The sequence below is a fragment of the Sciurus carolinensis genome, chromosome 6 (assembly GCF_902686445.1).
Source record: "Sciurus carolinensis chromosome 6, mSciCar1.2, whole genome shotgun sequence".
Taxonomy (NCBI): domain Eukaryota; kingdom Metazoa; phylum Chordata; class Mammalia; order Rodentia; family Sciuridae; genus Sciurus; species Sciurus carolinensis.
The window spans coordinates 98514343-98540074 of NC_062218.1; the positions used below are offsets into that span (position 1 = coordinate 98514343).

Here is a 25732-nt window from a genome sequence, read left to right on the forward strand (position 1 = left end):
GAATCAATGTTAACAGGCAAAAACATTATAGGAAGAGCAAGAGCAAGGCCGAAAGGCAGGAGAGAACGTGGCTCATTTGAGAATCTAGAAGAGGAAATTGGTGTGGCAGAGAGCAATGGGTTGATAGCAACAAGGGAGAAACAGCATTCATAGACAGAGTTTTAGGGGTTTTGGTCTTTGTCCTGTGGGCAACAGGAAGCCATTGAAAGATTTTAAGCAGAGAGGTATTATCAATTTTTTAGTTTTTAAGAGATCCCTATAATTTCTGTATGGACAGTGGCCTTGGAGGGGGCACAAGTACAAGTACATGTGCTGATGACAGATTTAAAGTAAAATAAACAGAAATTGTTAATGAATTGGACTTATGGGTTGTGAGAAAATGAGAATTGGGGCCAACTGCTGACTGGAACTGGATGCTTTGGTAGTGTTGTCAGCAAAGATTAGGAAAGGAACAATGTTTGGTTGGAAGGAGATTGTTGGGTTCTGAGCGTGTTGGATTAGTTTGAGGTGGGTGTCTGTAAGAAGTTCAAGTTTAGATGTCAGGGAAGCACTAGTATGTATGCCTTCAGCCTGGAGGAGAGGGTTGGGCTTGAGACAGAAATATAGAAAGCCTTGTCATGGCAATGGTGACTACAATCAGATCAAGTTGTGAGGAAACAGAAAAGAAAAGGTAGCAGCATGGGACTCAGCTTTAAGGAATCCTGGTTTGGATTTTATAATGAACCTGCTAAAGAGTCAGAGGCAGAAAAACCAGGAGAATGGGATATCCAGAAAGCTGAATGAACCGTGTATTAAAAGAGGAGTGATCAGTGGCATCAGATATTGCTTAGATTAGGTAAAATGAGAACTCAAAAGTGTCCATTGGAGTTACCATTGCGGGGTGGACTTCTCTCCAGTGAAGGATACCTACTGAGGAAAGACAAGACTGATGGGACTAGACGACAGGGTTCCTCAGGCCTAACGGAACACAGACATTTTTGTAAGCATGGAAAAGCAAGCTCAGAGGTGTAATGAACCAGCTGGAACATGAAGACCACATATATGCCACAAAACACTGAATTTCAGAAAGGTCAGACCCCAAGTGAGAAGTCATACTGATGTCACTCACTCAGCTTTAAACCTGAACAGGAGAAACACTGTTCCTTGAGCAGATCATGTCCTCATACCCAAGGGTCCAGCACATTGATAACCAAGCTGATCACCAGCACGGGGAGGTCCTCCAGAACAGTAGCAGCAGTACAGATCCTTCATGAACACCACTGCAGACTTTGCTAATATGTTTTCAAAGGAAATCCTACATATAATTCCAGATTGGTAAGTAGATACGGAATTCCTGTGGTTAAGGAAAGGAACCACTGCCTACATTTTAGGGAAGCCTAAGGACCTGAGGAATATATATGTAAACTTTTGATTTTTTTCAGAATGGTCCAGTATAGTTAGCCAAGGAAAATTTGGGCTGGATAGAGGTTTTACCCTAGAATGTCACTCTGGATACCACCTAGCAAGCAAAATGGAGCATGGAACTGCTAGTGTGTTCTGTGAGGATCTGCAGGATACTCTACTGCTGAGTAGTATTCCACCGTGTGGAGGTACCACAGTTTATCCATTTATCCTGTGGAAGGACCATTTGAATTGTTTCTACTTTTAAGTGATTATCAATGTAGCTGCTGTAAACATTTAAGTTTTCATTCTCTAAGTGAATACCGAGTAGTAAAATTTCTGGATCAAAATGTTTTTAACTTTTAAGAAACTGCTACTGTTGGGCTGGGGACTTAGCTCAGTAATATAGTATTGCCTAGCACATGTCAGGCCCTCGGTTCTATTCCTAGCACCACAAAACAGAGAAGAAAAAGAAAAACACTGCTACTCTTTTTCAGAGTGACTGTACCAAATTCCAGTTGCTCTGCATCCTTGCTGCTATTTTATTTGTATATATTTATGTGTGTGTATATATAATATATATTTATATGTATATATAAACATAATATATAAAATAAATATATTTTACACACACACACACACACACATATATATATATATATATATATATATATATTTTTTTTTTTTTTTTTTTCTTTTTGACCATTCAGATGGATATGTAGTAGTATCTTGTGGTGGCTTTCATTTCCACTTTTCTTAAAGCTAATGATGATGCCATATGCTTATTTGCTCCCCTCATATCCCCTTTGGTGATATGTCTCTTCAAGTCCTTTGCCCACTTTTAAGTTGGGTTCTTTTGTTTCTGTGAAGTTTTATAATACAAGTCCCCTGTTGGATATGATTTGCAGTATTTGCTCCCGGCCTGTAGCCTTTCTTTTCATCCCCTTAACACTATCTTTCACAAACAAAGAAATTTTTACTTTGATAAAATCCAGCTTACCAAAAAAATTTTATAGATCATGCAAAACAAACTATAGATAATGAAGATTCTCTTGTTTTCTTCTGAAAGTTTTATAGTTTCATATTTTACATTTTTTTGTATAAAAATGGATGGTTTAAAATGGCTGAGGACTTTGTGTGTTTTGCATACCAAAATTTTTCCAGCATCCTTTGTCAAGACTATCCTTTCTCCATAGGTTGCTTTTGCATATTTGTCAAACCAGTTAGCCCTGTTCAGGTGAGTCTGTTATGTCCTCTCTGTTCTGTGCCTTTAATCTATTTGTTGGAATACATAGTCAACATTTGCCAATACCATTAAGTTGTCTTGACTACTATAGCTTTATGTGAAATCTATTCTAGTTCTCTTCTTTCCATAAATGTTATCAATCTATAAAAAAAAAATCCTGTTGTAACTTTTATCAGGATTACATTAACTCAAAAGATCATAATGGGGACTGTGGGTTTTCAAATGGAATTGCTTGCTTGCTCACTCACTCTTATGTGCTATAACCTTTAACAACACAAGGTGACCTGCTGCGTCACTTGCTGTGTTCCAGTGTTAAAAGTCCCTAGCATATGATTACATTGGTATCTTTTGAAGCCTAGCAGTAAATACAGCCTGGTCTTCACCAAATTGGAAAGAAACATCCATTATGAGATGACCAGGATGTAGAGGAGCTTGTGAGCCAGGTTGTGCTCTGGATCAGGTCAGCCACCATCACTTGCAGTCTTGGTATCCTGTGTCTCACTTTTGAAAAAGATCATGCACTGCCTGCCAGCTGTTAGAAGATTCCCCCTGTCTCAGGGTCATAGAACTCTCAAGCATGAAGCATAATCAGATTGTTGTGCTCCAGATTTTCCTTACTCCTCCCCCTGACCCTGCGTCTGGACTTAAACAGCTCCATTCATAATTATTTCTCCAAAATCTACATTAAGGGTGCAGTGGCACACCCCTGTTATGCCAGCAACTCAAGAGGCTAAGGTTGGAGGACAGCCTGGGCAACTTAGTGAGACCCTGTCACTAATATAAAAAATAAAAGGAGGGGGTGGAGTTGTAGCTCAGTGGTAGAGCACTGGGTTTGATCCTCAGTACCACATAAAAATAAACAAATAAAATAAAGGTATTGTGTCCATCTGCAACTAAAAATATTTTTTAAAAATAAAGAAAAATAAAAGGAGTTGGAGGTGTACCCTAGTTAGCCTAGTTATATCCCCTTAGGTGACATGTCTCTTCAAGTCCTTTGCCCACTTTTAAATTGGCCTAGCTTAGTGGTAGAGCAGCCCTGAATTCAATCCCCGGTACTACAAGAACAAAAATAACAACAAACTGCATTAAGGATATATTTATTTTATAATAAATTGCTTTCCTGCCTTCTGCTGTAGTAATGCTACCCATGACGTTGGGTTTTCAACATCAGAAAAAATTTTATCCTCTTCCCAAGTGTGTGCTGGGGCTTCTCACACTTGTTGATACCTTTTCTCCCACCTGATCTTTACAGTGACATTCTCCCTAGATCACACACGTGTTCCTGTGGTCTGGTCTATATGTCTGAGGCAGTGGTATAAAAGACTTCTAGTGGAACAGTAGGGTGCTGAGGAACTGCTGTTCTCATCCTCTGTGTACTTGTTCCCATTATTGCCCTTCAGTCCCCCACCAAATCTCCTAGCTGACTTCAAGACAAAAGAAAACCTGCTTTCTACTTCAAACTCCAGTGTCTCTTCCCTTTTCCCGCCTCCCCTCCAGGCATATAAAATTGCTTGCTAAGGTCTTGAGTAGGAGTAATGGGGTCATCCCCCTAGTGAACCATTTGAGACTACCATTTGACAAATTTTTCCTTTTCTCACCAGCAAGAGAAACTATTGGTTATCTCCTTAGGTTTATGAAAGTAAAATGAATCATCTTACTTAATTAAATAAGTGTCTTTAAGTTTATGATCAAGCTTTGTAAGTGCAGCTGGCAGCAAACAAGAATGTGTATGTGTGCTGTGCTGGAATGGAGCTGCTCAGTACTTCAGTAGCATTCTCATGAAAGTTAATTGGTGAAATGTCCTATATGATCTCACTATTTAAGAAATCCTGTGATGAAACTATAAATTGGGCACTTTCAAGTTTGACCTGTCTTGATACGAACCTTTGTCCTCACTGCATCCTGCTGTCTTGTCCCAGGCAGGAGCTTCCACAACTCTCAACTCTCATCCTAGAGTGGAGGCAGCAGAGGCTTTTCAAAGAAATCAAGTGACTTACCTGAGGATGCCCAGCTATGGAAGAACAGAGCTGGGACCTCGGCTCAGGACTGCCCAATTCCCAAGTTGGTAGCAGGGACACAGGGGACATGGGCACCCTGGTTTTAGCCTCTCTTGTTGGTCATGGTTTACTTAAAACAGAAAGAAAGAAAGAAAACCTTATTTCTTCTAATTGGACAGCATGGTCTTGAATGGAAACCACCACACACTTCTGAACCTCCATCCACTTGCACCAGAATAGTCAGCTTCCAGTGCTGCAGCTGCATTTCACAGGAAGAAACTGGACACACACGTGCATTCTCTCACACATGACTATTCAAGCTCCTCAGCATCGTTCTTCCTCCTCCAAAGATGTGGGTAGAGGATGCCCAACTTTTACTTTAATATTCTGAACTGGGGACAGGAAAGGTTTTAGCAGCTCCCTTAATGCATCTCAGAAGTTTCCCCATCCAAAAAACAGTCTATAGGCAGCCACCTCTTTAAAGGTACTCTCTCTATATATTTTTTATATATACATATATTTTTAGTTGTTGTGGACCTTTATTTTATTCACTTATTTATATGAGGTACTGAGAATCGAACCCAGTGCCTCACACATGCTAGGCAAGCGCTCTACCACTGAGCCGCACCCCCAGCCCTAAAGGTACTCTCTTTTCCCTAGGGGATTTAATCCCTTGAGATTCAATGAACAAAATCACAAGTCTTGCTAGAATTTTTGACATTCATTTTTGTACTAATCACATTTGATTGACTTTTACTCTTAATAATCTGAATTTCTTTTAGTTTGACCATTCACTGGTTTCATATTACATTCTACAAACGGTAGTAGTATCTGATGTCTTAGTGGTGGTGGTAGACTCATCACACCTAGGAAAATGCTCACATGTATCCATTTGAGGTTCTCCTTTATCTAAGGAAGTGGATGTTTCTCAATACTTCATCCTCTTCAGTGTCTGAAGGGTTTGAACAGGTAAAGCTGTGTGTATCCTACCTGCCCTGCAGTCAGAGTGCCTCTGGCCTCCCCAATGGCCTTGCTTCTTCCCTCCCCTTCTCTGGGATCAGCTGTCCCTTGCCTCATCTGGACTGCTGCTTCCTCCACCTCTGTCATCCTGTAATGATTTGGAGCCACACGTACAAATACCAGTCAGAATGTGGATTGGTTGGAGGAGCCCCTGTCCTCACACAGATGAAAACCTAGGCTTTCATCTCCCTGTGGGACGTTACATTGTAGTTCCTATTAAATCTTCTCTTCTTCACCTCCCACCATGTCCTGCCAAGCACATTGCCTTCTCTTACATTTTCGTCACAACCAGCTTTTAATACTTCCCTGCATTTTGCAAGTGAGAAGACTGGGACACACCACACAGCCTGTCAGTGGCAGAATCAGAATTGGAACTTTCACCTATGAATAGAGTGATCATCCTTAGAACACTAAGCAACCTGAGGGGTAGTGAGGTTGCCAAGGAAGATCTGAAGTAGCTCTTTCAGGGCCTAGCTGCCTTGCCAGAGAATCCTGGTCTAGGAAGCAGAAGGATAGAGTGACAGATCAGGACCTGCCTTTTTTAGTTCATGACCAGACCTCAGTCAGGTTGCTTTCCTTCTTTGAGCTTTAGCATCCTCTTACCCTCAAAATATGACTGGCCCAGGTGATCCCTAAGGCAGTTTCATGTCAACCCTGGTTCCCAATTCTCAGCTCAGTCTCAGAGTTGGTCTTGGCCCAAGACCAAGATAGCAGCCTCCTCACAGGATGGCCACTGAAACCTACACTTCTGGAGACCTAGGAGCAGAGACCCCACACAGGTCAGCAGGCTCTCACCCTTTCTAGACCAATTCATATCAATGGCATTGACGGTATGGAAAGCAGTGGCAGGCTGCCTGCTGGATCAAGTGGGTAGCAGGTAAAGGGTTGGCTCCATTTGTCCTCTTTCCTGGTCACTGAAGCAGGAAAGAGGAAGGTACTTGGAAGACCTGCTCTCTCCTGGCTCAGCTTCACAAAAGACTGCAAAGCCAGAGTTGGAGCTATAGGTGGCTGGAAGAGTAGGGCATGCAGGTTCTGGAACCTGGGGTGGCCCGGCTCACAGGCACAAGCAGCTGCTGTGGTGCAGCCTGGGCTATGGCTGCACCAGTTCTGATGCCCTGTGTTTTTCTGCAGGGGAAGAGGAAAGCAGAAGTCGTTCCCAATGTCTCCTGCCATTAACCTTTAAAGAATCTGGAATCCAAACTACAAACTCCTGATCTGCCCAAATAAGCCCTTAAGGGGATAGAAATTGGACTAGTTCCCTGCTGCCTCTGGCATCCTCCTCCCTTACACTCATGCTGCCTCTCTCTGGGCAGACTTACCTGGTGCTCACTGGGCTTGAGCAAGTACCTTTAGGACACTGTTCTCAGTAGTGTGGCCCCTTTGTGGCTCACTGGGCTTGAGCAAGTTCCTTCAGGACACTGTTCTCAGTAGTGTGGCCCCTTTGTGCTAGGTAGTAAATGATCCCACTGCACATAGACAGTCAAAGAAAGGTAAACTGAAGGCCCAGCAAGTTCCTGCTCCTACATGAGGGACAGGAACCATGCTAATAGTGCCTTGAGGTTTTACTTATTTGGAAGTGTTTGAAGATCTCACTCTCCCTCCCTGTCTCTTGGTCTGTGTGAAATAGAAAGGTTATTCTTGTGTCCTCTGAAAACTCCCTGAAGGCTGGTCGGTCTCCTTCTGTTGACCTAGAGGGCAACAGGTTCTCCTGTTCCTGGCAAAGCCATCAACTCCACTTCTCAGGAAGTAGTGTGGCTGTCTTTTGGTCATGGGGATTGAAGTACCCATGGGTGCTTTTCCACTGAGCTACATCCCTGCTCCTTTTTATTTTTTGAGACAGGGTCTCACTAAATTGCTAAGGCTGGCCTCAAACTTGGGATCCTCCTGCCTCAGTCTCCTAAGTAGCTGGAATTACAGGTGTGCACCACCATGGCTGAATGTGGTAGTTTTAATAGTAGAGGGCCAGTCCCAGCTACTCATCACTGGTCTTGGCCACAAGGAGTCAGGTGCTGCCTCCTAGCTCCTTGTTTCTTCTTATTGAAGGTCCCAGGTAACAGAACTTTCTGGAGGCCCAAGCTTCTTGATTACTTGTCTGTCTTCTAGCTCTTTTGGGTTGGAACTGCACAGGTGCACTCATAAGCACGCACAAAGGACCTAATAAGGCTCTATTACCACATCAGAGTATTTAATTAATCATTTAAAAAGTCCAAGCTGAGCAAGTGAAGGTTTTATATGCCAGGCTGATGGGAGAATTGGAGCCTTCCCCTGAGAAGGCCTCTACTCACATTTCCTGCAGGTCACCCTGGCCCACTTGCCCACTACTCAGAACCAGGTTTCTGAGAAGCCCACATGGATGGTATTTGGAGTTGTGTAGTATGAAATAGTGCTAGATCCTGGGACCAAGGGGCAACTGGTTGGTGTGTCTGGAGACCAAAAGTTGCTGTGCACACTGGTGGCAACCCCAGAACTTGGAGATCAGGCAGTGGGTTACAAGATCTTCCATCGTTTTGCTTCCACCACAAAAGCAAGAAGTGGGGTGAATGCCCCTGCCAGAAGTGGCTCAGCTCCTCCCACGGCTGCAATCCACTGTACCAAAACCCAAGATTTCCCTGGGCCTTTCTGACCTAGTCTGGTAATCTGGGTTATACCTGCATGCTCTCCTAACCTGCCCCTCCTCTCTTTGCACCATACCCACTTGGCAGAGTTCCTATGCAGGCCCCATACTGGACTGGGGATGAGTACAGAGGGGTCATTCGAAAGGGTAACCTCAAGCGAGAGACAAGCAATGAAGGGACCCCTGATATGAACCCCACTCCGACTGTAGTACCCTGGTAATAAGTATCCCTCCACCCCTGCTTGCCTGGGCACAGGCCCCTACCACTGGATGAATAGGGTCATCTGTGACACTGGATAGTCAGAGCTTAGCTTTCTGGTGATGCAAATGGAAGCCAGTCTTTAAGGCTCTGCACATATCGGAGCTGAAGCCCAGCCTTTGTTCCCAGGCTCACCATAGCTGGGTATTTGATATCCAAGATCTCAAGCCAGGCACTGGATGCTGATCTGTCCACAGGACATGGCCTGCTCCTACAATCACCCATTGCTCTTTTGACCCCTTCCCTTTTCTCCCTTCTTTAAAAAAATAGAAAGGAAGAAAGATCTTTCCTGGGCTGGGTGCAGTGGTGCACACCTCTAACCCCAGCATCTCAGGAGTCTGGGCAGTAGGATCTCAAGTTTGAGGCCAGCCTCAGCAGCTTAGTGAGGCCCTAAGCAACTTTGTAAGAACCTGTATAAGGGCTGGTGATGTGACTCAAAAAAGATACCATTCGAAAGTTTGCCATTTCTGGGCACCAAAGCCTGTGCTTTGAGGAACTGGGAGGTACCTTATGGCTTTCTCCTGGGCCAGTCACCCCTGGCTTTGAGTAACTTGAAAAGGAAAGCACAGGCCATTCCTGCCTTCAGATCCCACTCTCTAGCTACCTTCACCCTCCTGATGGCTCAAGGGTAGGACTGTCCTAAGTTGATTAAATGGGGGAAAGTCACAAGGACTCTGTGAAGACTCAGTGCTCCTGGAAATTCAAAGGGTTGTGTGGGCACTCACCTGTCACAGCTGACAGCCCTCCAGTTTAAAGTCTGGTTCTGTAGCCACCCACCATTTTTAACCTCTGTCAGCATTATCTGAGAGTAATGAGCTCAAAGTTCCTAGTTCCCCAGGTTTCTGGGAATATGATGTAAAATAAGCCCCAGCAAGAATGACCTTGGCTGAGCTGAGGAGAAAAGCAACAGAGGAAACAGGACTGGGACATTTTCCCCACTTCAGCTGCTGAGGCTCAGTAGTTCTGACAGGAGAGAAAAGCACGACAGTTGCTCTAGCCCTGTCCTTGGGGTTGGGGAGGTGGGTATCCTGCACCTATTTATTCCTCAGGGTAAGTTAGGGTTATGTGGTACCAGGTGAAAGGCTTTCACCTTGGTCCTGGCTCCTATGAACACCTCTCTAAATGAGACCTCTCACAGACCAGGCTCGGCAGGACATACTGTAGCCTGCAGCCTGCGAAGGCCTACAATGTGAGTCAAGTAGGTTAGTTCTAGAGCTGGCAGAGGAGTTATAACATGGGCTGTGGAGCCCACTGTATTTTGTTTCCCTTCCACAGCTGCCCTAAAGGAATAGAGGAGGCAGGGGACATGGACAGGTCATCCAGGCAGATACTGATGACTGACTTTCTGCCAGAGGCTTTCCTGCTGCAGTGACCACAGGCCCTGGAGTGCCCACGCTCCAGTGGGTCGGGGCTCTGGCTGTGTGGGAGAGGACTGCACTGTAGCCCCAGTCACCCCTATGTTCTTCCTGGTCCCTTTTCTATCCCAATTGGGCCTGAGCAGGACTGGCTTGCTACAAAGGCCTGGACTTAGACCCTGCCCGGACTCTGCCTGGTCACGTCTCTGCTGGAACAAGAGACTACCTCTCTAAGCTGAATTCCTCATCGGTGAAGTGACTAATGGTGTTACCTATCTATCTTGGGATTCTTGTAAGGATTAATTGGGGAATGTACCTTATGAAGCCTAAGAACAAACAGGTCGGCCTCTCCCCATGACAAGGCTTTCTGTTGGGGGTGGGTCATCTCCCAGTTTAGACCACCTTTGCCTGTGTTGCTAAATGAGGTCAAATTAAAATGGATGGGTTAAAACTCTGCCATGCAAGGAAGAAGAGGAAGGTCCCCGGAGAGGGCCACTGATACAAGGGGAGGATTGGGAAAGCTCCCTGCTAAGCCAGCGCATTCTAGCTACGACACGGGCTCCAGAGAGAAGCTGCCAAGAGAAGAGGTATAAAAATAGATACAAAACACAGAAATAGAACTGAAAGGAAACTGCCAAAAGGACTGCTCTAATTTAGAAGATTCATACATTCATAAGTTTTACAAAAGTTTGTAACTGCTTATGAGTTTGATGATGGTTGTTTTAAGATTTTTAAAAAGTGACTACCAGTCATTTAGAAGAGATTCTGCACAAGTCAGCTGACAAGTAAAGGGTGGTGGGGGGTTCTTCTTGACCTGTGGATCTGGTTAGCACTCAGACTTCCAACACCCTCTGATGAAAAACAGAGCACCAAACTCAGGAGACCACCCCATGTGGTTCCAGCCATCTGTCCCACTTGACCAAGCTTTCTTCCCTGCCTGCTTTAATGCTTTGTGTCACAGTATAGTTTGGAGGCACATTCTGCAATAGTGTATTTCCAGGGTACAAGGGGGGGGGGGGGGGGACAGGGTTCCTGGTTATTCTTTCAAGGCTCAAAGCCCTTTTTTAGGAGATTTTATTCCTGTTCCTCTTAACTCCTAGGTGATGAAATACCTCCCAGACTCCTGTAAGGTGGAAGATCTAATGCTCCTTGGCTTATCAACCAACTAGGGTTTGCCAACTCTGGCTCCCCAGGCACAGGGCTGCTCTGTAATCTCCCTAGTACTCATTCTTGTGAGACTGATTGTGTCCTTAGTCTGAAGGAAGAAAAAATAGTTGATGAACTGCTCTTCCTCATCTACTGCATGTGTAGGAGCAAAGAGACTGCACCCAGGCTATTTAATGGCTTTTGCCAGCTGTGGCCCTTCTTTGGTCCTGGGACATTAACTTTGAAGGCCTGAGGTCTGCATCAGATTATTCTCACCCTCCCTTTCTCCCTCCAGTGTATGTGGTGGAAGACCAAAGAAGAGATGACCTGGGCCCATCCACCTGCCTCACAGCCTGCTGGACTGCTCTCTGTTGCTGCTGCCTCTGGGACATGCTTACCTGATCAGACCAGCCCTCCTGCCTCGACAATTCAACCGCCACCTCCAATAGGTGTGCCCACCCCATTTCTTCTGATTGCTGTAATAAGTGACTAGCTCCGCAGACACCTCTACCTTCAACACTATGGGATTCTAGATTAGTGAGGGTTGCTGCTGTTTAATTCAGTGACTTGATCTTTTTAATGTTCAAAATCCATTTCTTATTGATCTTTAACAAATGTGCTAAATGACTCTCCTTTTATTTTTTGGCCAAAGGCTTAGTTATGAAATATATATTTATAATTTTTAAATTATACATTCAAGGTAGTGACGAGATTTATTTAACACCACTGAATGATTTCTCTGCTAACACCCTGTTTCAATAAACATGTCCAAACCTCCATTGTCTAAATTATTCCAGATAATCTAAGTGCCTCGGGTCTCTGCTTCCTGTGTGTCCTGAATTCCATTACCATTTCTAACTATTCGTCTGCTCACTAAGGCTGGTAAAAATGTGGGTAACGTAATTTAGTGGCCACCGTCCAGGGCATGATAAAAGGAGCCTCTTTAATTTTTCATTCTGGCCACTTTACCAGCAGTGTGGATGTTATGAGGAAGGCAGGCTCCCAGACCAGATAGGTGTTGTTCACCTCCTTAGTGCCACTCTCACGGACTCAGGAGCATTCACCAGTATGGTTCAGGTTTGCTTTTGCCCATGGTTTAGGAAAGGAGCCAGCCTCTTAGTAACTGGGTTTCCCAGTCCTCATCTCTAGAAGCCGAGGAGCCCTCATTCACGTGGGTTGTTCCCACCCACCTCTTCCCTCTACTGAGCTATGTCACTCATTTCACCTTTGGCCACGGGGTGGCGCTGAACTGCCACAGAATGGGTTCAAATTTCCTCCTCCGGTTTTTACCAGAGGCCACAGCTGACAGCTCCCCGCCAACCTCTGCCTGCCTGTTGCAATCAGAAGTAATGCTGTACCAATATACATTTAACTACTAGTTCTAGCTCATTAAAAAAAAAAAAAGTATTTTGTAACATCACTTTTGTCTTATGATGTAAACACCCCCACTATGCCATGGCACAGAAGCATGCTACTGAGTAGTACTCCCTACCCCCAGAATACAGCAGACACCTCTAACCTCAAGAGCATATGCAGTGGCAATTAGGAAAGGATGAGTTTTGAATATTTACTGTCCTTGTTTTTAATATATAATTTCTGGTACATAATTTAGATTTTAATAATGACTAATAACTGGCTTGCAACAAAATTCCTGAAGATTGGCACTGATTTTCCTGAGCAGGTCCAGGTCCAACACATCACTGCCCCTAAGCTTCTCTCTGGCTTCAGGATCATAGTGTCCATCTTAGATACTGGTCAAAGGAGATGGACTTGGAGGTGCTGATTGCTACTGAACTTTCTTTTGGAATGTTTGGGGGAAAGCAGGGAAAGGAATCTTGAGGCCAGCTGCCACAGAGGAGCGATGCTTAAGCTATGAACTTAAATCATTTTATCTGTGTGGTACACCTGCATGCTACAAGAGGCCCAGGAATCGGGGGTCAAAGAACCAAAGGGGAAGACAGAAGAGCACAAGACTCCACTCTGCAACAAGGGAAAGGCTTCAGTGCAAAGGAGATGCCACTGCCCATTCCTTCCTTCTCATCCCTTGACCCAAGAAAAGCAGACAGCAGAGTGGAACAAAAGCCTTTTATTGGCCTGACCAGCCTGCCAAGTAGCAGGATCAGGCAGTGCTTCCCTATCTGCCCTGGCTCCCATTTTTCCTCTTCTGGGAGTTCATGGCTCATCCCAGGAGAGAAGAGTGTCCCAGGCAGGGACAGCAGGCAGAGCCGGGGGAAAGTTAAAAGGGTGGGACCTAAAAGGAGTTTGAGACAATACAGAAAATGTGGGGTTGTTAAGCCATTCAGATAAAAATGTCCATCCAAGCAGAGGGAAACTGTTACCCTGCAAAGGCCCCTCCACCCTTGCCAGGAGGGGAGAGGTAAGAGAAGAGCTTCCCCTTAGAGGCTCCTACTGTGCCCTTCGCGCCATCAGCATCTCCCGGATGTTGTCCTCAGCTTCCTTAACACTCCGCTCCAGGTAGGACTTTTTCTGCTGCAATATGAGAAAGAAGGGTTAGGATCAGGGTGAACAGGCCAGGTTGGCAGAGGCAGCTTTTATGCCCAAAGGTTATGGCATCTCCTCTAATCAGTTTTCCTGAAGCAACTTGTCTACTGGAAGCAAGGTGCACCCACAGTGCTTCCGTCACCTGCCACCCATAGGTAGACCCATGGGCAAGGAGAGGCAGTGGTCTGGTACAGGAAGCAGAAATGCCCTGTGGAGGGCAAGCAGCTACACTCTTCTCTCAGAAGGAAGTGGGCTCTAAAAACAGGCATCTCAGTACATGAAGTTTTACCAGACAAAGACCAGGAAATTCCAGGACAAAGCTTCTGCCCACTGACAGACTGTCTCCTCTCAAGGTTTTCCATGGCTCAGGCCAGGTGCCCATAGCACACCAATGCCACAGAGCGGACAGTGTACATTGGTCTGTCCAGTGGGCTGTAGGCTGCTGTGAGTACAGAGAGTCAGATCACCCGTCTCATTGAGGCAGATGAGTCAGGGTGGAATCTGCTTTTCTAATGAAATTGCTGCCGCCGGGAATCCAGGACAGTGACACACCGACAAAAGCAGACCTTTTGGAAGTTTACCTCCTGCCCCATCTGGGTCCTAAATTAAAAATCTCAACTAGACAAAGAATTTACTTTCAGAAGCCACATCTGGACCACTGTTACAAAAGATTAGTCAAAGGAAATGATGTGTGTAGTACATTATTTGCCCTGTGCTCACTCCAGAAGTATGGTGGCTTTACCACTGCTCCCTCCCCTGAGGACATAATTGTGGCTGTATCCCCACTTAGCAGACATGAAATGAAGGTTTTCATTTGGAGGAATACAATTCATGTCCTGAAGGAATTCTCAAAATTATGCCCTCCCGCAATGCATGTGACTGAGCCAGGCTGAAGCCAGTAATATGGAGTCTGGTTCAGGCAGCCCAGGTGCCACCAATGCCCTTCTCAGCCCCTGCCCATTCACCCAAGTGCCCATATGACCCAGGGAAGTTCAAGATAGGCTGGGACAGAGGGCAGGCAACATAGCCTGCTCCACAGGCTTTGCTTGAACACTGCCACCCCTGTCATGGGAAAATCTAAACAATTTATTCTTCATTACCTTCACCAGCAAACCTATCGGGTGCCCGATGTACATGTCCCCATCTTTAACTTCTTCCACTCTGTCTAGATGTTTATTATATGATACATTCTGAGATGTTTCCCTATAGGAGCCAAATGTTGCAGACAAGACAAATCTTCATTGGTTTTTGTGCGAACCTCTGATTACTACTTATCCTCCTTAATTTTCTTCACTGCTAGAAAGAACCTGGTCTCTTTACTCATCTGCCAATTTGCACATACTTCCTCTTACAATACAACAGGGGCTCTATAAAACTGTGACCATGAGAACAATTCACTGGCCACAAATGTACACTGTTGCTAAGGAATTTTATTTAATTACACTGCCAAACATGATATAGTTCTATCATTATGATAGCAGAGTGGGAATTTGAACTTCCTTTGATAAACAACCCTTAGACTTGTAAGTTAAAAAGAGGCACATCTTAACTCCTGACACACTGCTGAAGAATGTACACACTGGGTGTTCCACAGAGGGGGGCAGCAGCCAGAGTGAGTAACACGTACCACCTGGGCACCTTTGGGACCAGTCTCTTAAAGTTAAAGGCTGAGCTGATGGAGGAAGCAGGGTTCTCTCCTGCCATAGTCTGTGCTCAGAGACCCACATCTGCTGTATTCAAACCTGACCAACCTGCTGTCACATCTGGCAAAACCATAACCCTGGAACATCATTGAGGTCTGGTACCCTACTGCCAGGCCTCTGGCCAAATTCAGGTTCTGTAATTCTCAGCTTCAAAAATTGTTTGTTCCATAACGTCTCTTCTTTTGTCTTCTATTTTACCACCTAAAAATCCTAAGATCTTCAAGTTTCAAAAAATAATGCAAATGAGCTTATCAATCTTTAATTAGTTTAAATAAACTTAACAAATTCTTTTTAAAAAAATTAATTCCAACAGATGGGGCAGCCCTAGCACAGTGGGTCACATTTTCCAACTATTTCAATGTTCCTATCTCATCCTCAAGCAGAAGATCCTCATAATCAAACCCAAACCAAAGAAAGGAGGTTGAGTCATATTTTACAAACAGGCTGAAATTCTAATTTCTGGTACCTGTGAAAATGACCTTATTTGGAAAGAGGATCTTTGCACATATAACCAAGCTAAATCAAGGTCATACTGGATAACAGAAGACCCTAAACCCAATGTTTAATGTCCTTACAAGAAGGCCACGTGAAGGCAGGGATGCAGAGAAAGAATGCCACACTTGGTGGAGGCAGAGACTGAAGTGACTGGTCTATAAGAAAGCTAGAAGAGGCAAGGAAGGATTGTTCCCTAAATGTTTTGGAGGGAGCATGGCTCTGTAATACCTTGATTTTGGACTCCAAGCCTCCAGAACTGTGAAAGAAGAAATTTCTGTTGCTTTGCGCCAACAGTTTGTGATAACAGGCAGCCATGACAGCACCTGAAAAGACTGGCCCCAGATAAGTTTATCCCAAAGCTCTTATGTAAGCCACACTTATGCAGAGACCTAGGTAAGTGTCCCTAAAAGTATACATGCCAGGATCATACTCATTCCAAAAATAAATGGCAGAATTACCAAATATAAATGCTGTCAGAGAAAATGAAGAAAATTAAGGAACCAATGATTAATCTTTTTCTTCCTTGAATCTCCATAGCTTATTTATAAAACTATTAGTCAAGTCAGAAATTCTGTGAAATGCAGTCTCCTCCATTTCTGTAAATGACAGCTCCATTTGTTACAACTGCTCTAGACAAGAACATTTTACATCATCCTTGAATCTTTCACACCCAACATCCAACTAAGCAACAAAACCTGTTAGCTCTGTCTTAAAATGTATCCAGAATCTGACCTTAAAGTTTAGACTCCTAGGAAGTTTCCTTTTTTCTGCTCTTCACCCTTTGGTTCCTTTTCCACTGTGGCTAATCATCTCTTAACACTTAAAAGTCCTCCAATGGCACCCCATCTTAAGAGTAAAAGGCAAAGCTTCGCCATTTGGGGGCTGCTAAAACAAAACACCACAGAGTGGCTTATATTGGAATTTATTGCTCACAGTTCTGAAGGCTGGATGTCCAAGACCAAGACAGATTCAGTACTAGTGAGGGTCACTTTCTGGTTCAGATAGCACCGTCTCACTGTGTCCTCACATGGTAGAAAGCCAAACAAGCTCCCCTGGCCTCTTTTTATAAGGGCACTAATCCTATTTGAAGGCTCCAGCCTCATGATCAAATCACCTCCCCAATGTCCATCTCCTAGTATCACCACAGGTTTTTCAACCTATGAATTTGGAGATGGAAGGTTGGGGAAAACAAAAACATTCAGAACATAGTGCTTTTCAACTGTGAGAAAGCCATGCATGGTCTCACTCTCAGCTAAGTCTCTAATCTTTGATAACTCTCCCTTTCATTGCTTCAGCTCCAGCCACACTGGCTTCTGTTTCTCCAGTCCACCAGGTTTCTATTCCTGCTAGGTGCCTGCCCTTTGCTATTCTCTCTGTGTAGGAACCTGCTTCCCCAGATATCCATCCAACCTTACTTGTTCTCTCACTTCCTTCAGGTCTTTCTCAAGTGCAACCTTATCTGAAATGCCCTCTTGATTATGTGCCACCCTATATACCCTATTCTCCTTATCCAGATTTTTCTCAGTAGCATTTATCACCTCCTAAAACAATATCTATCTGGCTTCCCTAACAAGAAAGGTCGACAAGGGAAGGACTGTGGTCGGTCCCACGATATTCTTCTATTCTACTGTCTAGAAGAATGGCTAGCACATAATAGGAGCTTGTCCTTTGTTGACTATAGTATATTATGGGAATATGATGTCTATGGATTTAACTTGTCCACACATTGATGTTTTCCTAATTTAAATAAATGAGGAACATGCAACTGAGGAAGCAAAGACAGAAACTTACTGTTCTTTGCAATTGTCTTGCAATTCCAATTGTTTTGGTGTTGCCCCTTAACCTCTTGCTCCCCAGATATACAAATATTTAAAACTCAGTCTCACTGATCCCAATGGGAACATTAAAGCCTTTCTCTTATCTACAGAATAGGCCCTAAAGGTCAAGTTCTTAGGCTTAAGCAGGTTGATTTGGAAAACTACAAAACAAACTGTCTCAATTCCCCATGTCCTCGACTCTGAAATCCTTAATAAACTGTTCCATTTGATGTTGACTTCAGGGTTGCTATAAGCCATACAGGGACAATCACTCTCCTAAAAGTTTCAGGGGGCAAGTGGAGCTCACATATTCACCAGCAGTCCTGGGAAAGCATGTGTTGTTCTCAAGGCAGCCTCTTTCTGTCTTGCTGAGCAATCTCCCTCAGAACCCTGTCCCTAGGAAATTCTACAATGGCATCAAACCACAAAGCTCTGGGTGCAGTGACATTCTTGTGGGGCTTTGTTCTGATGAGAAATTCTGAGATTTCCTGTGGGGCTCAGCATCACAAGGGGAAGTGACATCGCTAGTCATTGCTCATCAGCCTGAGGTTCTTTTTCTAGGAGGCAGACTGAGGGGCTGGCATTTCATATTCATTCTCTTTGGAAGGGAAGAGGTTCAAGTCCCTAGAAGTTTCCTGATGTTACACAATCTCTCAAATAGACTCCCGAGGTAATTCATCTTGTGATGCTATCTCTACAGACTTCTTTCTTTTCTTAGGAACTTTGTCTCTAGCTCTCCTTCTCTAAATTAGTATTATTTTCCTGTCTGTCATGCCTTAGGTTATAAAAAAGTTTTTTCCTATTTTTCCATTTACAAAATGAAAATTTAGACAATATCAGTGTGTCCTACTCTGTCCCCAATTTTTCTTTAGCAACAGAACCCTTTCTTCAGATGAACTCTTGTCTTAAAGACTAAACAAATAAAACAAGTAAAATGGCGCTTAGAGGAAAAGGGAGACACGGTGGACCAAAGCAGCTCTTCTGGCTGGTCCCCCACCTCTAATCCAGGCTACCAAGGGCAACACACAAGGCAGTCTTAGGTTCTCTTCTGTCTTTGGTACTCTATGACCTTCTGCTCTGAGTCTCACCTACCCTGGCCAAATACCTCTCCCTTGTGTTGACTCCAAGCTTCCAGGTTCTGTAGACCCCTGACAACTTTAAGCACTACTATTAATAAAAGTAAATAAATAAAATTTAAAAAATTAAATTAAATTAAAAAAAAAAAAAAAACTGAAGTAAAGGCTGTCTTCTCACTGCCTCTCCCCATGACTTCCAAATTAAAAGCCCAAGAGCCTCACTGACTCTTGTCTTCTCTCAGTCACAGAACTATAGGTGGTAAGAGGATGCCAGCTGCCTCACAGACAAGTTTAGCAAGAGTCAAGAATTCACTGGGGGCTGAAGAAGCCTGCTTGGTAGACAGGGAACAAAACGTGGAAGGCAGGTGAAACATAAGGAAAAAGAAAAAAAGAAAGGCAACAAGGCACAAGTAGAGAAATCAGAAAGGGAAATGATGGGAGGGTGGGGGTGCAGGGGACTGTGGTCACCAGGAACAAGGCAGAGCTCTGACAGAATAAGTGCTCCCATGACCTAAACAGGTGAGGAGCACTAAGCAAAGAGAAAGAGCAGGTGAAGCTTGACCCTATATTTGATGCTAAGAGAGCTCAAGATATAACCATTTGTGAACTCACTGCGTACATTTACTTTACTACTGAGGACACACTAGGCTCTATGCTACTGCTGAATACAGTACTGGAAGACAAGCTCAAAGAAAGACAAAGCAAGCTTAGACATGAGCAAGAGACTAAAGAGAAAGCTCAGAAGGGATTACTGTCCCTGCATATTCTAGAAACTCTTTTAGAAATACCACTCATATTTTTCCTTATTTTTCTCTCAGGTGTGGTTGACCTGCCAAGGGACTGATACTGCTACTGTGTGAGATCAGACTCCCAGACCCTCCCTATGATCAGCTAGCAACAACCCCCAACTCAAATCTGCCATGACAACCTCTACTACACTACTCAAGCACATTAAAGCAGACACACTGGGGTGGCGGGGAAAATCTTACTTCTTCCAAACTACAGTGGTAAGCCACTTGGTCCCCCTAAGATTTAAGTGATTGCTACTTACTGCTACTCGCCCTAACACTCAAACTACTTTTGAGTCCCAGAGAAAGTCCAGGCCTCTGACAACCTAGGAAGACAAAGAAGAAAGATCATAGTTAAGGCAAACCTAGGAATGGCAACTGTTCAAATGCACTGGCACTGACGAGACTTCATCCAAAGAAGCACTGTATTTCACTATGCTGAAAAGCAATGATGACAATCCAGTAAATCATGTCAAGTTATAGCATTGAAGTAGGTCAGGATTTATGGTTCAGCAGATTAAGGATATGTGTGTGTGTGTATATATACATCTAAAGCAATGGCTCTTAAAGTGTGGTTAATATACCAGAAGCATCAGCATCACCCAAGAATTTGTCAGAAATGTGCATTCTTGAGCTCCAACCCAGAACCACTGAATAAACGATCTCTATTTACAGCCCTCTAGGTGCTTCTGAGGCACACTCACTGCTCTAAATCAGAACACAGCATTTTTTTCCTATAAAGAGCCAGATAATAAATATTTCAGTCTTTGTGGGGCTGTGTTACTACTCACCTCTGCCACTGTAGCACAAAGGCAGCCCCAGACTATGTGCAAATCAATGGGTGTGGTGTCAGTAATGGACACAGCTGTGATTCCAAACCACAAAAACAGGTAGCAGGCTGGATCTGGCCAGCAGCCTATAATTTACCAATCTCTCTTCTTAAAAAAGATGAAGTTTTAAGCGTAGAATTGAGTACATCCAGTAGAGATTTCAGAGCCTTTAAACTTTCAATGAAAGCTATCTAATAAAAGCATAAATTTCCATCTGTTCATCTTTCCATTCGGTCATCTCACTGCCAAACTACCTCTTACCCTTTTTCCTTCAATAACCCTGGTTCTTGAAATTCATGGAATCCTGCACCCCCACATGATTCCCTCTCCAACAGGCTGGGAATTAGCCCTTCTCCATCAATGGCTCTGTCTTTCTCTATACCACTGATTATAAAATGAAAGTTAATTTCAACTAAAATATACATGATCTATCCAATACATGACCTCTTCTCCCCTAACAATTTTTACTTTATCCCACTCTGGACATCCAGTCCAAGGCACATAGATCTTGTCAATAATACCAATAATTGTACTACCCTGAAATTTCAATTTCACTACCACTACCTCATATTCTATAGTCACTTCCATCCAATAACTCTTCACCCAGTATTTCTTTAGCCTCATCACTCAACAAGTTCTTCACTGTTCATTATATTTTCATGGCCTTTTCCCCTCTAACCCAGCTTAGATGAACCCAGGTCCATCATTCATAATTATTCCCCTCATGCATATCATCTCTCTCTAGCCCCCCACCCCGCCACCAATCTGTTGCACTTACCTGGCAAAATGCCAACCCCAAGTTAAAACCAATCACCCACACACTCCATGCCTATACCAAACAGCACAATGTTTCTGGAAGAATACACTCAACTGTGCCAAATAGTCTTACTTAAAATTCAGGGCCATGAATATCAAATGGGCACTCAACACTATCAGGAGGAAATTCTATTGAATTTCCTTAATACATTCACTTGTTTGCTCTCCAGAACAACTGTTTTTCAAAATTTGTCTCGTCTCCTCAAATCTTCTATACTCCTTCCCCTCAGCTAAGAAAATAAAAGCAATCAGTCACTCTTCTTCCCACTACTAAATCTACTAACTGACCTACGCTTATGTAGAGTATTTTCTTTCCTTGTTGTTGAAATGCATAGGGTCCTTGTGTTTTTAAAGGAATCAAAACAACACTTCAATTTAGATAGTGATTCCTTCCCTATGTGCCTTCTCAAAAACTTAACTCCCAAAGTTATCCTTTCTTCTTAGTCCTCTATTTCTTTCTCGATAAGATCCTTCTTGGTGAGGCAAACCATTAAAAACTCCTTTCTTGACCTCACAGCCCCCTTTTCTCCCCTTCTTAGCAAAACTTTTTGAGTCAACTGTTTTTAGTAGCTGCCTCCACTTCCACTTGCTCCTCAGCCCTCTCCAATGATGCTTCCACCTGGCACACTAAACTGACTGTGGTCCAGGTCCAGTGACCTTGATATTGCCCAAAGCACGGGCCACTTCTCTATTATTGTGTAACTTGATCTCTTGTATTCAACAAAGTTCTTTTTTTTTTTTTTTTTTTTTCTTTTTCTTTTTTGAGGTATCGGGGACTGAACCCAGGGTTTCCTGCATGCTGGGCAAGCACTCTATCACTAAGCTACACTCTCAGTTCTTTCTATTTTTTAAAACAGGACCTAAGTTGCCCAGGCTGACAAACTTGCAATCCTCCTGCCTCAGCCTTCAGAGTAGCTGGGATTACAGGTGTGTGCCACCACACCTGACTCAACACAATCCTTGAAATACCTCCTTATCTTAGTTTTCATAGTACCACATCCTACTTTCCTCCTATACCACCAACTGCCCATCTAAGTTCCCCTTGCCAACTCACAGCCCCTCCTCTGCTCAACTTCCAATCCTGTTGGTTTCTAGGAAGCTGCTCTGGAACTCCTCCCCTCCTTCCTTTCAGGAACACCTCCTAGACACTCAGCCATGTCATACCTTTGAAAACCATGATTCCCAAATTTATATCTCCAACCCTCCAACATGTTTAAAGCACACACAACACTGATTTACAGTCATCCCACTCCCTTCCCATCTTGCCCATCTCAGTAAACAGCACTCATCCAATTGCTCAATTTCAAAACTTACAAAAAGAGCTGGTTGTGGTGGTGCACGCCTGTAATCCAAGCAACTCAGGAGGCTGAGACCAGAAGATTGCAAGTTCAAGACCAGCCTCAGCAACCTAGCAAGGGCCTAAGCAACTTAAAATAAAAATAAATAAATAAATAGATAGGGCATAGTGTCGCACGTCTGTAATATCAGTGACTTGGGAGGCTGAGGCAGGAGGATCGAAGTTCATAGCCAGTCTCAGCATCTTAGAGGGGCCCTAAGAAACTTAACAAGACCCTGTCTCTAAATAAAAATATTTAAAAAGGCTAGGGATGTGGCTCAGTGGTTCCCAGTACCAAATAAATAAATAAATAAACAAATAGTACTGGAGATGTGGTTCAGTGGTTAAGCACCTCTGGGTTTAATCCCCAGTACAAAAAGTTACCCAAAAAAAAAAAAAAACAGGAGCTATCCCCAATTTTTTTCCCCCTCAAACCCTACCTCCCTCACCAGCAAATACTTACTTCCAATATCATTAGCAACTCATACTAATTTAGTTCCAATATATTCCCAAACCATACTCTTCTAACATCATTACTACCATACTAGTCTAAACTGCTTTATCCCTTACCTTAGACATCTAACATTTTTATCTTAACATGCAAATCAGGTTACTCTCTCTGCTCAAACCCTCTTCTGGCTTCCTGTCACACTTAGAATAAAATCCAAATTCCTTAACCTGGGCAGTAAGGCTGTAGGTGATCTGGCCCCTACCAACCATACTGCCACACTCCCTTCTCAACAGCTTAAATAACTCCACCAACTTATTCCTATCTTAAGACATTTTACTACTTCCACCTGGAATGTTCTTTAAGATACTTTTAAGAGACTAGCTGTTTCTTTTTATTCAGATCTTGGCTGAAATTTCACCTTGTAAAAGGCCTTTCCTGAATGCTCAACTAAAAATAGTCCCCATTTACTCTCTCAAATACCACCTCCACTACAAGATGGAGTTCTTACTTAGTTCTTGTTTGCATCTCAGTGTAAGTTCTATAAGAATAGGAATCTTGGACTGGGGATGTGGCTCAGTGGTAAAGTGCTTGCCTGGCATGCAATGAGTTCCTAGGTTCAAATCCCTCAGCACCACCACCCCCCCAAAAAAAGAGTAGGGATCTTGTCTGATTTGATTAATGCTTCATTCCAGCACCAAAAGCTAGCACACAATTCATTATACCAACACTTATTGAGCACCCAACATTATGTTTCAGAGATGTATGGGATACTCTAATATACATGAGCACTAGGATTAGAGCAGTTCACTATCAAAGGACACATGGACATTGAACTACCATTATAAGTTAGGGGTCTGTGGGAAAGCACAGTCTAATGCAGTAAACACTTGATATAATCAAAGAAACCACAGAGGCACTTTTGAACTTAGGTCTGAAGGATGAGGAGGAATTAATTAACTGGAAAGGTTCAAGTTGGAGAGAAAGGAGCAACTCTAGAGTAATGGAAGCAGCATGTGCAAAAGGTCAAATGGAGCATGGCATGTTTGGGGAACTGAATGATGGTCAGTAAAACTGAAGCATGGAGAAAGAATGAATGAGTAGAGAGATGAGGCTAGTGAGACTAAGTCAAATCATGCAACGTCTCACCCACCACTCCCCCCAGTACCGTGGATTGAACCCAAGGGCACTTAACCCCTGAGTGACATCCACAGTTCTTTTTATCTTTTATTTTGAGACAGGGTGTCGCTAAGTTGCTAAGGCTGGCTTTGAACTCAAGATCCTTCTGCTTCAGCCTTCTGAAATGCTGAAATTACAGGCATGGGCTACCATGCCCAGCTTACTCCCACATTTTTTTACTGGTACAATATAGAGGCACTCATGCAGGACCTCAACATATTAAAGTCTTGGTATTTATCTTAGTGGCAATAGAAAGTCATTAGGTTTTAAGCAAAAGTGACAAAATTCAAATCTCCACTGAAGAGTCTCTCTCTGACTGAAGCATAATGAATTAGAACAGCTTCCCACAGAATGCTCTGAGTCATGAAGAGATAATAAACGGTACTAAACATACTGATCCCTGTGGCCCCTGGAGCAGTTAGGTGGAGTCCTGAGCAGCTGCCTCCAACCCTGAGCACTCTTGCCCAGTTACCCCAGGGAACTGTGTAAATACAATTTTCCAGGTGCTTTGATGTAAAAGATTCAGAAGGACTGGTTAGAGAATACAAGTGTGAGTACTGAGAACAATTAGGAGGCCACTGCAACAGTCTTTGGAAAGAGTATGGTGGTTACAGTGGAGATGGAAAAAAGCAGATTTAAGGAATAGGAAAATAAACAATAGAACTTCACCAAGTCCTTCACCATAACCTTCATTAGGGATCGGAAATTGCAGGGAGGGGTGCAATGTCAGGAATAACCTCCTAGCTGGGCATAGTGGCACACACCTGTAATCCCAGATACTCAGGAGGCTGAGACAGGAGAATCTCAAATTCAGGCCAGCATGTACACTCAACAAGACCCTGTCTCAAAATATAAAATGGGCTGGGGTTGTAGCTCAGTGGTAAAGCATTCCTGGGTTCAATCCTCAGAACTGTGAAAAGAATGATCTCCCAATGTGCCTCACTTGGGTTTGTACACTGGCTGGTGTTCCTTTCACCAAGATAAGGAATCCAGGATCCACTGAGACCAAGTCTGAAAGGGAGTATTATGAGTTTTGTTTGCACCCTACTAAATTTAAGGCACTTGTGAGACATTAAAGTAAGATGTAAAAAGAAGACTAGATTGGCTCTGAAGTCCACAGAAGCAATCTGGGATAGAGATATAATTTTCCGTAAAAGTAGGACCTAAAGAAAATGGATGAAATTCATAGAAAGAACACTGAGTAAGAGGATTCAGCCATAAATTTGACACTGGAAGACTGGAAAGAAGAAGAACTAGCAAATAATACTAACAAGGAGAGAGACTGTGTCAAAGATATCAAGAGTAATTCAGGAAAAAGGGTGCAATAGCTAGAAATCACTAGATGTGTTCAAATAAGGAAGTTACAATAGCAAACAAATGGCCAGGGTCTAGAGAGGGAAGCACTATATCATGTGGCCTCTAGGATATCTTCCAACTTGAGACCTGACCCTACAGTTCCATGAAAGAAAATAAGCTGATATTTGAACTGTCACAGATGAGCCTCAAGAGTCATGCACATGCAATACAATGTCAGGGCAAATAATTTTACTTCTTATCTTCAAAGAGACACTGGGTTTTCTGCAGGCCCAACACGAAGTTATAGAAGCATTGGTATAATTATACCCAAGGAAATGCTAAGAAGGACTGAAACGCTACGTTCAGGAAATTAAGGAGCCAAGAGAATGTTCTTCAGAGATCACACAATGCCACATCTGAGAATTCTGC

General features: G+C 43.5%; 2 protein-coding genes across 6 annotated transcripts in view; one reads left to right on the top strand and one right to left on the bottom strand.

Annotated features, from left to right (window-relative positions):
- Cystm1 (cysteine rich transmembrane module containing 1) overlaps nucleotides 1-11794 on the top strand; it is a 59082-nt gene extending 47288 nt beyond the window's left edge. For all 5 annotated transcript variants that reach the window (XM_047556094.1, XM_047556093.1, XM_047556096.1 and 2 more), the window contains exons 3-4: nucleotides 2577-2617; nucleotides 11313-11794. In XM_047556094.1, the coding sequence (XP_047412050.1) occupies nucleotides 2577-2617; nucleotides 11313-11510 (239 nt within the window). In that variant the 3' untranslated portion in view covers nucleotides 11511-11794. The remainder of the gene's footprint in view (nucleotides 1-2576; nucleotides 2618-11312) is intronic.
- Nucleotides 11795-13088: 1294 nt separating this feature from the next.
- The window catches only part of Pfdn1 (prefoldin subunit 1), a 62227-nt gene continuing 49583 nt past the window's right edge, over nucleotides 13089-25732 (bottom strand). The window contains exon 4 of the mRNA XM_047556857.1: nucleotides 13089-13507. Coding sequence (XP_047412813.1) covers nucleotides 13424-13507 — 84 coding nt within the window. The 3' untranslated portion in view covers nucleotides 13089-13423. The remainder of the gene's footprint in view (nucleotides 13508-25732) is intronic.